Genomic DNA, 12466 nt, shown 5'->3' with positions numbered 1-12466 from the left:
TATCAGCGGATTCTCAGGAGCACTCCACTTTCTTCGGAGCTACAGTCTATTTGGTATTATCCTTATGATCATTTGTATTCCATGTAGAGGCTCGTAGACGTGTGTGTACAGTTAGATGTTTTGTAGCTCCACCGGTTCATATTATAGTATAGTATATTGGTGGCCTTGTCGGCCTTATTTTGAGCTCTTGATACTTTACTGTTAGCCTTGCCGACTTTATTATATACGCTGTGTTGTGGCGACCTTATCGGTCCGCATATGTACATATGTGCTGAATGATCGGATATTCCTATGTTGGGCCTTTTCTGCGTGCAGGTGTTGTTTGAGTTATGGTTTATAATGTTCAAAGTAACGGATAAGTCAGGTGGTTCCCGGGCTACGGGTCGGAGCTCGTCATACTCCTGGTAGGGGTGTGACATGATTCATTCGCCTGATTGTTCAACTGATTCCTCTAGTTACCAGCACGTTGATTTTGCTGATTTTGATTCATGTTCACCTGGTTTACACAGAGTAGCAAACAAGGTGTGATGGAATAATCAAAAGACTTCAATGAAAGCAAACACTATTTAGTAATTTCAAAACCGTATTCCCCGGCAATGGCGCCAAAATTTGATACGCTCAAATTACACCTATTAATGGTATAACGCGGACGTTGTCAAATATAATAACCCAGCAAGGTTGGGGTCGAATCCCATAGGGAATATGGTGTGAAACGGTTACTAAAGTCGTAGGATGCTAAGTTTTGGTCTAATGTCTTAATCCGATGATTTTGGTAATAGTTGATTTTTCTATGACTAATTGCTATCTACTTGCTTTGGTGGAAATTTATTGTAAAAGAAACTAAGGTTATGTCCCCGTTAGATAGAATGTATGATCATGGGTATTGATCTTGATATACTTCTAATGGATCATTATATGAATGCACTTAATCTCTATATGAATCTCTACTATTTCCCAATAAATAAAGATTATCTCTTTCTATGATTTTCCCAAATATAAGAAAGTAACTGTGAAGAACGATTAATCAAGCCAAGTAAATTCTTCTTATTCCTAAGTGAATTTATTAAACAAAGTTTAAAGTTTTGAGTCCTTGTTATTTATTCTTACCAACCTTAATTATTTTCCCAAATAAATCAAGGTTTATGGCTTTAATCAATGTTTGCAACCATTAATTATGAATGAAGAATGAAGAATAAATAAACCCTAATAATCCATTATGTGTATATCAATCACAAACCCAATCACAAAACATTCATCAATTGGGTTCACAACCCTAGTAAGGGAAATTAGCTACTCATAGAGGAAGAAGAACAATAAGAAATAATGAGGATCATAATGCTTACAATTGATTGCTTGGAATTGAAGAGAAATTAATTGCAATTGTTTGTAATCTCCCAAAAGACTTCAAAACTATGAGTAACTAATGCTAAGGAAAATAAAACTGAGTTCTGTAGTAATTGCCTTTACAAGAAACCTAAATAAGGTATTTATAAGAGTCAAAGTCGTGCAAAATAAGATTGACAAAATTGCCCCCGATGGACCAATGTACGGACCGTACATTTTATACGGTCCATAGAATCAGTGACAGTTCTCAGTAAAATCTTCTCCAGTTGTCAGATGTACGATCCACTTTTAAGAACCGTAAATATTATACGGTCCATATAACCTGCCCGTAAATCCTCTTCTCTTTAAGACTCTTCTGGAACCAACCTACGGTGAGATTTACGGACCGTAAATATTATACGGTCCGTACTTCTGCCTGGACTTCCACTTCATGTCTGAGCCCTTTCTGTTAAGCATCCACGATGGCATTTACGGACCGTGAATATTATACGGTCCCTATGTTCCTCCGTATAAATCAGGCTTCAGTTATTTTTCTTTCTTTGAACATCTTTTTACTCCATTTCCATGACTTGCTCCCGAAATATATTAAACATCTGCAACATGTCACAAACATATCAAAAAGACCAAGACTTGCTCAAAAACAAGTAAAACTTATAGCCAAAAAGCATCGAATGTGCCATAATTTCACGGCACATCAGAGGTTAGATCTGAAAATTGAAGCCAATCCGAGTTGAAATTGGAGTACATTGAATTTTGGGTGTTCTTGAGCATTTTCATAAATTTATAAGGAAGAAGACACCCAAAGAAGCCTTTTGATCTCAAATTTCAAGTACAAAAAGTGAAAAAGTATTTGTTGGGACAAATTTAGCAAAACATATTATATAGTGGGCCCAAGGTACCTCAAATACAATGAATATTCAGAAAAAATCCAGCCCAAATATCGAGGTACGAAATACAATACATCATCACTCAAGAATTTTTACGGAGGAAATTTACGAACCGTAAATTAAGCCGTGAAATGGTTTGAAAATTTGAGCTCACTGTTATGATTTTATGGTTATAAAATATGGACCGTAAAATGCACTTCTCAAATGCATTTTATTTTTCTGCTTGTACGGTCCCATTTTAAGGGCCGTAGATCAAAGACGGTTCGTCAATCTTGACCCCAAGAACTTGTCTATTGTTGCTGATTTACGGTCACAAAATACGCACCGTAAAGTGCACTCCCTCAAATGCATTTTATTCTTCCACTTGTGGGCCCGCAATGGCCCTTTTCAGGGTCACTTTACAAGCCATTAGCAACCCATATGTAAAGCCACGACCTCTAAATGTGGGTGCATTTACCCGAAATTACATTGCAAGTTTGTTCTTCAACCCGGTTTCACTTAATTTTCAGTTCTAAGTTTCGCTAGGTATTTGTTCATCCTTCCTTGATCTTCCAAGATAATTAACACTTGTAATTGACCTTTACTTAGTTGTTGATTAGTTCTTGAGTCCCATTTATTTTTGTGCTAATTCTTTTTCAAGCTTTTCTCATTGAAACTTCTTTGGCTCAAGTCCTTTAGTTTAATTGAGTCGTTCGTCTTTCAATTAGCAAGAATTTACTCTTCCGCAAAGATTAGCAACCTTGTCAATTGATTTGGATAAGGGGTTCTTGACCATCTTTGGAAGAAGCTTTAGGTTGAGAGGTAAGTTTGATTGCAAATACTAGTGACGTGAGGAACTTTACTACTAATCTTGTTTACTTGTTTTGTAGGTACAAGGAGGGAAGTCATAAGGAGTAGAAGGTATAAGGATGTTATCCATAGCTTCGGAATCTTATGGTGATGATTTGGAGATTTATCCCTCTAGTAATGGAGGGTGTGACTATGATAGTGATGGAGGCTATGATGGAGATGGTATGACGTATGACGATGATATTGAGCATCACTATTCTTACAATGATTATGAAGATTCCTATGGTGAAAATAAGAGCTATGAAGAGTCTCACCTTACAAACTATGGACATGGAGGCGACTTGAGGTATATTCCTTCCTCACACATACGTTATGAACCAATTGGTGAAGACTTGCATGAATTAGGAAGTTGTGATGAATATGAACCTTATGGTTATGCACTTTGTGGTGACTATGTCTATGAAGATAGCAATGTTGAACATGATAATTGTGAAGAATCTTCTAGTGGCTATTCACGTACGTTGAATTGTAATACTTCCTATTCCAAGCGAAGTGGTATAAATGTGTGGGTTGGACCAAGTAGGAGTCGTCCTAAAAAAAGTAGAAGGTATACATTTCCTACTTCAAGAAATACAATAAATCAAACATCTTATCTTAATACGAAGATACCATGTTCTCAATATGGCTGTGATGTTCAAGGTAGGAGGAGGGAAGTGTTGATTGGTGATGGAAGTAGAGGGAATGTACGGTCTCAAGTAACAAGTGACCCGAAGAGGCGAATTCTTGAGACGAAAGTAATTCTTCTTAGTAGTGCGGGATATGTCCTTGTGTTGGATGATTGTAGCTACGGCAACTACCTTGCCGCTCAAGTGGTTGAGACATTGGGTATAGAGTGTGTGATGAAACGAGACCCTTACTATGATCAAAGAGGGTACTTCGTTGATAGGAGTGCAAGGGTGTTCTTTACCCATGGAAAATACCAAGAGAAGGTTTGGTGTGATGTACTTTCACTAGGCAATTGTCACTTGTGTTTGGGGAATCCTTGGTTCCAAGAACATAAGTTTTCATATGGGCAAGAATGGTACAAGTATGTAGTGGCAAACAATGGAGACCCCTCTTTCCTCCCTCCCTCCCCCCCCCCCCCCCTACTTCCTAAAGATGAAGCAATTGCAAGTGAACGTCGTCCTATGGAGAGCGGTCCCAAAATCCCACAATGGGCGAAGAAGAATTTAGAAGATATTCACCTAACGATGGAATGCTTACGCAAAGAACAAAAATGAAGGTGAAGAAATCTAGTCCTTGTGAAGCGAAAGAGAAGATTGAAGTGGAGGGTTTCCCTAATCCTTCTAAAGAAGTACTTGGCAGTTGTCCCAACTCCTATGAAATTGAGAGAGAAAAGATTGAGAGGAGTAAGAGAGTGAAAAGTGACAGCTCTAGAGTGAAAAAAGAAGAGGTTGTGAGGAGTGATGTGGGGGAGTTGTCACAACCCCATTCTAACTCTTGTAACTTTTATTTCTTCTCTAGTTGTTTTGATAATGGTGCAGGTATTCTTGGAAGCAAATAGAATGATGAACCTCAAACTTTGAAAGTTCATGAGGTAGTTGAATGCTTCCCGAATGAGCAAATGGGCTCCAAAATTGAAAACCACGGTAAAGAGGATGATGTGTGCGCACTTCAAGGTAAAATAGTTAATCTTAACACTCCAAATGATGTGAGTGACCATGTTGTTAAAGTGAGTGTGAATCATAGCTTGTCCTTAATTGAGCTTAATGATTCTTTACCATGTGATGAGCTTAATTCTTTAAAGATTGTTGACAATGTCGTTAAAATGGGTGATCCAACACTAGTTGATCTTATTGATGACCAAATTGATTCTTCTTGTGAGATCAATTTGTGTCCACCTAGTGTTGACACTTGTGATTTGTATGTTAGTACATTGTCGTGTGATATGATAGTTCACACACAAGTTGATCCTAGCGATGACCGAATTGATTCTTCTAGCAAGGTTGATTTGCGTCCAACTAGTGTGGCTACTTGTGATCATCAATTTGTTTGCTATGGTAATCCACTAATTGGGGAACTTTGTGATATGCTTAATAACCCTCAAATTAATGATGATGTTGATGTAATTGATCTTGTGGATAGTCATGTAAATGAAAATACGTCGAAAGGTCACATTTATCTTTTTGAGAATGGGATTGCATGCTTGGACTCTTCATTGTTCATTGATTCTTCTCTCTTTAAAGTTAATGTCTTATTCGATGTTGACATGACTTATGGAAATGATGTACCTAGTGGGATGTATGGTAATGTTGAGCATTTAGTTTCCTTTGGAAGCTATAATGTGTTTTGTAACTCACTATGGGATGATGATGAGCTTAGTCTTGATGACAAGCATGGGGTGGGTAAAATCTATGACACCATCCCTGATGACAAAGAGTCCTTCTTGAGGATTTGTGACCTAGTTGATGGGCCAATGTCGAATTTGAAAAAAACCTCCGAAAGTGATGGGCGCCCTTCAAAGAAAGGGAGTGTCGAAAAAGAAGGTAATGTTTGCCTACAAATTGTTAATTCTTCATTGCATGTTCAAAATCTTTGTAGCCCAACGCATGATATTGTTCTTGAACCTAGTGAGCCTACATTGGAGGATGACATAGGTGAAAAAGTTATTTTGCGTGACACCTTTCCTTATTACTTATTTTCTATGATGACGCTCTTATGTGTGTTATGGGAGCATCTTATGTTCAAAGGGGTCTTTATGGGTTAGATGATTATGCTCTTAATCGAGATATGTGTATACTCTTCCCTTTTGATCCCAGTGATACCGTGTGTGATTTAGTCTTAACACTACCTTGGAGGAATCAACTTCTTGATGTCTCATATGAGGAAATTTTGTGTTTGGTAGTGGTTGATGTGTGGTTGCACCACAAGTTTGTCCCTTGTTGGGATGAGAATATGATCATTGCCTTTTGTGATAACCCTCATGCATTGAGGAATATGTCTCTGTATGTCTTCCCTTGGATTTTGCTAGGTTCGGATTCGAGGACGAATGCTTTTGAAGAAGGGGAGGATGATATGATCCTAACTAGCACAAATAGCACAAGGATGCTTAGAACGATGTAGGACGCTTGGATGGTAGCATGGGAAGAGATTATGGAGGCTTCTACACCAAGTGGCTAAAAGCACAAAGGGTTAAAAGTGCAAATTGTTGCTATAAGGTGCAAATCGTGGCCAAGATTCCAAATTCAAGGCTAGGGATGTAATTTGGGCTACAATTGCAAGACAATTGGTGTTTGGAAGATGAAGATCCCATGTTGGGTTATTTTCGCAAAGAGTCACTTTAGGGCCTTTGTTGTAAGAGCTTTTAGTATAAACAAGACACTTAATCTTTCATTTCTTCCTTAGCAGTCTTTCATTTCTTCCTTAGCTTATGCATTAGCTAGGATAGATTGTTTAGCTAGGATTAGCTTTAGTTAGTGATAGATAATGGTGGATTTCATTATTGGTTTTGAACCTCATTTCCATTGATTTCATGAAGAGTTGTTCATTTGTGGATTCAATTGAGTTTCTCTTGCCTTGAATTCAAATAGTTTAGGTCCTTTTGATTGAATCCAATTGGAAGGGTCTTGGTTTGATAGATCTAGATTTGTCCATAGATTCATTGGGGTCTAGTTTCTATCCCTCTTTTCGCATCCCCTTTTCTTCAATTCTCATCCCAATTTCTTGTTATCCTTTAATTCCGCATTTTAGGTACTGATTTGGTGTTTCCCCCAAACGAATCCTTACTAATTATGTCCCCATTAGTTCACGAGAAATGGGTTTTAATTACACCTAGTTGATAAGTCGCAAACAAGTTCATCTCATTGGCTTAACGAGGACAGCTTTAAATATGGCCTCAAAAGAAGGAAATTTGTGGAAATGTCCCAAAAATGATACTCCTATCTCAATCCATCAAATGCAAAAGGAATGCTTGAGCCAAAAAACTATTTAAAAAGAAAATAAAAGAAAAGAGAGAATCTTGTCCTTGAAAGATACTAATCATTTTTGTTCTTCTTTCTTGATCATAGTTTAGTTCGAATTATGATCTCTTGGCAGTATGAAGGTTTCCTTAAGACCTTAGAGAGTGACTATTAAGGGAACACATCCTTCTATTTTCAGTGCTCTGCGTGGTTCTGTGTTACATGGACCAATGCAGTTTGAAAGTTTACCACTATTGCTTCCATGTTTTGCTGCTTGTAAAGCAACATGGTTCCATATAATGGTTGAATTAAATATTTGGCAAGAAGGTCGCATGATGATGCGCTACGACAAGCAGCAATCTTAACTAATGATCTTATCTATGCTGTTCTCTTGATTGCCTCAAGTGCTTAGCAAAAAGAAATAAGCAACTTAACAATCTAAACACAGCTGAAAATGACTAAAGAGAGGACCGTCACCCCAACCACAGCGTAGCTCCAAAGAATCAAAAAACCGCGAATAAAAGTTCAAAAACAAACCGAAAAATCCCCCAAGGGTCATGGTGCACAATTCAATACTCAGTGCTAATATGTACCTAACCTACAGATAACGTGCAGCATTTTTACCACTTGATAAAGCCTTGGGGATTAGTTCAAAAAAACAAATTACCAGTAAGATAGAAACCATACACAGGTGTTAAACCAGAGATAATGGACCAAACAGTAATCACATACGAGGTGCAATGCAGACTCTACTGGAGCTTTCTCTTATCACCAAAGTTCTGATCTTTTCTGAGGGATGGGAAAGACACCGACTACTTTTGTTCTTCTCTTTAAATCTTTCTTGATCATAGTTTAGATTGGACAAGGTAATGTGAAACTATTGAGATTCAAACTCATGCAATGTAGTCCGAGCTATTTTCAACATATCAAATCAAGGCAATATAAAAATTTGACTATATGACCAAGGAGAGGACTATTACCCCAACCAACCCAGCGCAGTTCCTACGAATCAAAGAACGTGAAGAGAAGTTCTAAAACAAACCTTTTTCAAAAAATCAACAATTCCCACAGGGTCGTGGGCACACAATTCAATACTCGATGGTAACTGGTCCATCTATCTACTCTTCTACCCCTTAAATACCAGGTTTTTTGTTTGCAGCAAGATTAGAACTCACAACATGCACCTAATTCATAGATCACATGTTGCACTTTTAGCACTTTGACAAAAGCATTAAGGGCTAATTCTGAAACAAACTACTAGCAAGATAGAAACCATACACAGGATATAAACCAGAGATTATGGTCCAAACTGTGATCACATGTGAGGTGCAAAGCAGACTCTACTGGATTTTTTCCTTGTCACCAAGCTTCCGATCTTTTCTGATGGTTGCGAAAGCGGATTATTTACAACAAACCAAGATCTAAATTCATGTCATCTTACGAAAAGTGAAGCAAGTAATGACTTTCACGTCAAGTTACAGTAGCAATTAAGTTCAACCGAGCTGGTCAACATAAAGCAAACAAACACAATCCCGCTCATTACACTCTACAGATCCTAAAGTTGCACAAGCTACTTTCATCAAGTCCATACTATCTTGAAACACATATAAAGTCTTACGTCCACAGAAACAGACGAGAAGACTCAAAGAGCTGTGCCTCCGGTCTGATGCAACATTGCATCAATCTCATCACCATCTTCCATCTCCAGCTGCAAAAGGTAGGATAATTGTAGGAAAAAAAGAGATTAATCACAATTGTTAAGCACAACATAAAGCAGATCAGGGGCCTTTTTTTTTTTTTTTTGGTATTTCTTTTATCCTTTGTTTGTTTGTATTTGTGTGCACGTTTGTGTGTGTGTGTGTGTGTGTGTGTGTGAGAGAGAGAGAGAGAGAGACCTCATCTGGAGTCTGTTCTGCTCTAAGACGGCGACCATCAAACAGGAAGGCAATTGAATTGAAGTCCACCGACTGTCGGTCACAATAAGCATTCATCAGCTTCTTCAGTTGAGTGCTCCTTTTGATCCTAAAGAATACTTCATTCCCATCCTGCAACCAGAAAACCAGTCAAACACATAATTCTCTTGCCATTTTCCTCCTCATTAATACGTGCAAAAGGCCAATTTCTGGAAAATTTTAGTTAGCAGCCCATCATACTAATAACAGCAAGGAAAAGAAATAAAAGATGGGACAAAGAAAGAAAAAGGTCCGCTGCTAATTGTTTCATCAGCTACATATCAGAAATAACACACAACTGCATAAGAAATTGGGCTGTACAGCCAGAATGAAATGTGTATAGCCAAAACAAAACATTGTTCGGACCAGCAATAGAAAGTAAATTTCAAGGCTCAAGAAGTAACAGCCCAGGTAATTGTTGTATCTTGAAGAAAAAAGGCAACATGTAACTCACTGTAGGTAATTACAATCCCCTGTCAACAATTGTACATAATCAAATGAACACTCCCGCTTCCAAGGTTGACTTTCTGAGGATAAGCAGCAGATCACTATTCGGTAACAACTTCAACTAAGACAAGATAATTAACATAAGCATTACCAAAGTCTACCATTGGAGACTAACAAACTAAGCCCTCAATTGACATAGTATTTTGCAGCATTTCGTTAAGCTAGCCTGAGATATCCTGGTTTAGCATTGATGAAAAAATCAGTATCTAAATATCGAGAAAAGATAATATACTTCGATACAACATGACAATTACAGGGGCTTTCTCTGATCTTAGAGGACTGTAATGGAACGATAGACTAAATATGTACAATGAAATTTTCTCACAGGCAACTCATAGAGCATTAGCACAAATTCAACAACCTTGATAGTCCCACCTCAGGATTACTTATTGGTATGCTTTTTCTTCTATATACATATCTGTTTTCTGTTTCTGAGGCTCCTTTTTTACTTTTTGGTTTTAGCTTTTTTAACCACATAATAAAATCGAAGAAATTACGTGTTACTAGTATTTAATTCATTGTACATTAGCATTCGGAGCTCCAATGGCCTAGACTAATTACAATAGGTCAAGCAAAATGACTTAGGAAATGAATGGTGACGAAATACTAATGAAGGATAACAGAAGTGCCTTTTGAGACAATTTTGTCCATGCGCTATTGTGTCTACAAACAAAATAGGAACAATTACTAAACTAAATATAACATAGAACAACAAGGTAATCAGGGAAGAATTGAAGAAAACCAGTTAGAAATGGAGTTTTTTTTTTTTTCTCTCTTTTTTTTGTTCCAAATTTCTAATTTGTACTTGAATCAAGTTAAGTCGATGCTACTTAAACACAAATCATAGAACACGGGGTGATTTCTACCCATCAGACTTAACCCTTGGTCGGCAGAATAGTCTGTGCTGGTGAGAGGTAGCACGTGCCCGGTGGAATAGTCGATGTGTGCACAAGATGGCCCAAGCACCACCCCACCCTCATCAAGAAAAGAGTTGATGCTACTTCAATGTGTTTTAAAGTCTTTAAACAATGTAGCCACATAAATCATAGAATAAAAGTAATCAAAACCCTAATGCAGAATTAAAAAGCCTAATCAACCATTCATTCAAACCAATCAATCAACTCTCCCTCAACCAAAAAGCTAGTTGGCTCGATTATAATTTTTTATAACCGTAGTGTCCGGGCCAATTTCACAGGGCACCTGCTACCTCCCACCAGCACAGGCACCAGTCAACTTAGCTCTATCCACCAAGACTCGGACAAATAAGAAGAAATCACCTAGTGCTTTTGCTTCCGCTGGGAATTGAACTTGAGATCTCAAGGTTCTCAACCCACTCTATTGGCCACCACTAAGTCACAACCTGGGTGCTATTTCTTTTTTTAAAGCAAATTCACTTGGCAAGGTACTTAGGGCTAATTTTTTTATTTATATAATAAAAGCGAAACTCAAAAGAAAAAAGTACAAGCAAGGGGGGCTAGGCCTTACCTTACTGAATACCTTTGCTGCTAGTTAGGTCTATTATATGCATCTATTCTTCTCTATACCTATAAGTTTTCAATCGTAAAATGATTCATATGATTACCCTTATGCTACACTGTAAAACCTACTCCTAACCCTTGTTTTCTTATCGACGAAACCCTAATAGAAATCATACGCGATGGAAAAAACTAATGAGATAATAAGAATAACCTGGCCTTTGACTTTGAGATTGATGTGACCACACTGATCGCCGCTACGGTTCACATAATGTTTATGGCATATTGAAGACTTTTTTCTACTTTTAGCCACACACGTCTTAGAATTAAAAGTAAAACCTTAATGCAGTGTTAAAAAGCCTAATCAGCCATTTAATCAACTCCCCCTCAACCCAAAGCTAGTTGGGTCTATATATTATACACATCTATTCCACTCTATTTGGACCCAAAAAATTTCAATGATGAAAGGATGATTATTCTTATGCTACTCTGTAAAACCGACTCCTAACACTCGTATGGAAAAATTACGCTCTATGTCCACTGGGAGAAAATACTTACGCCACGTAGCCCATATTTTGAGTTTGTTACCCGATTTAGCCCATATTTGTGTATAAACACCTTTTGTACACTATTATACACTTTGGTCATAAGCATGATACATTATGTATAATGCTTTCCCCAAGATATAATTTTGTATAATATTGTATTTTATGTTAGGGCTGTATATTTTTTAAAATTATTGCCAAAACCCTAATGAAATCATAAGAATATACAGCCCTATTTATTTCTTTATATTTTAAATTCCCTTAGTAAAAATTCTGACTCCGGCACGACAACCACTCATTTAAATCAATCAATCAACTAACCCTCAATCCAAAAGCTATTAGGGTCAATTATATGCATCTCTTTCACTCCATTTTGGACCCAAAAATTCTCAAAGTTGAAAGGATTTGTATGATTATTCTTTTATATTACTCTGTAAAACCCTAAATGAAATCATACGTGATGGAAATAAAACACTAATGACATAATAATAACAATAACCTGCCCTTTGACTTTGAGGTTGATATGACCAGATTGGTCACCTGTGGGCTTCTTGTCTTCCTCACCTGTTGCTGCTCCTGACATTTTTTTTCTTTTTCTTTTCTTGTTTGTGTCAATAATGGAGAAAAATGAAATTTGTGTAACTTGGACTTGGATGGTCTGGTTTCTATCTTTATATAGTTGGTGAGGATGGGAGAAAATGCCCAAAATAGTCCATTAAGTTTTAAGTTCGTACTTTACACAAATAAAATGTGAAACATATTCCCTCCGTTTCAGTTTATGTCGAACACTTTTCTTTATCCCAAAAAAAAAAAAAAATAGAAAAAATTTTAAAAATATACAAGTTGGTCATTTACATTGCAAAAAAAAAAAAAGTCTAAAGCTTACATTACAAAAAATAGCTCAAAATATATAAACATATACAGATACTTATATCAACATATACAAACATATATACAAAGGCAGAGATAGAGAGAGCGAGAGAGTGAGAGAGAGAAAAGTTTTAGTCA

At 37.1% G+C, this 12466-nt stretch overlaps 1 protein-coding gene across 1 annotated transcript; it reads right to left on the bottom strand.

Moving 5' to 3' along the window:
• Positions 1–8245: 8245 nt before the first annotated feature.
• LOC132636668 (small ubiquitin-related modifier 2-like) lies at positions 8246–12120 on the bottom strand. Its single transcript, XM_060353636.1, has 3 exons — positions 11958–12120; positions 8875–9024; positions 8246–8687 (listed from the first exon to the last, which is right to left on the bottom strand). The coding sequence occupies exons 1-3, from the start codon at positions 12039–12041 to the stop codon at positions 8622–8624; spliced, it is 300 nt and encodes a 99-aa protein (XP_060209619.1). The 5' UTR covers positions 12042–12120; the 3' UTR covers positions 8246–8621.
• Positions 12121–12466: the final 346 nt, after the last annotated feature.

This window comes from Lycium barbarum, chromosome 4 (assembly GCF_019175385.1).
Source record: "Lycium barbarum isolate Lr01 chromosome 4, ASM1917538v2, whole genome shotgun sequence".
Lineage (NCBI taxonomy): Eukaryota > Viridiplantae > Streptophyta > Magnoliopsida > Solanales > Solanaceae > Lycium > Lycium barbarum.
Note: the sequence above shows the minus strand (reverse complement) of the source record. Positions and strands in the feature narration are given on the sequence as shown.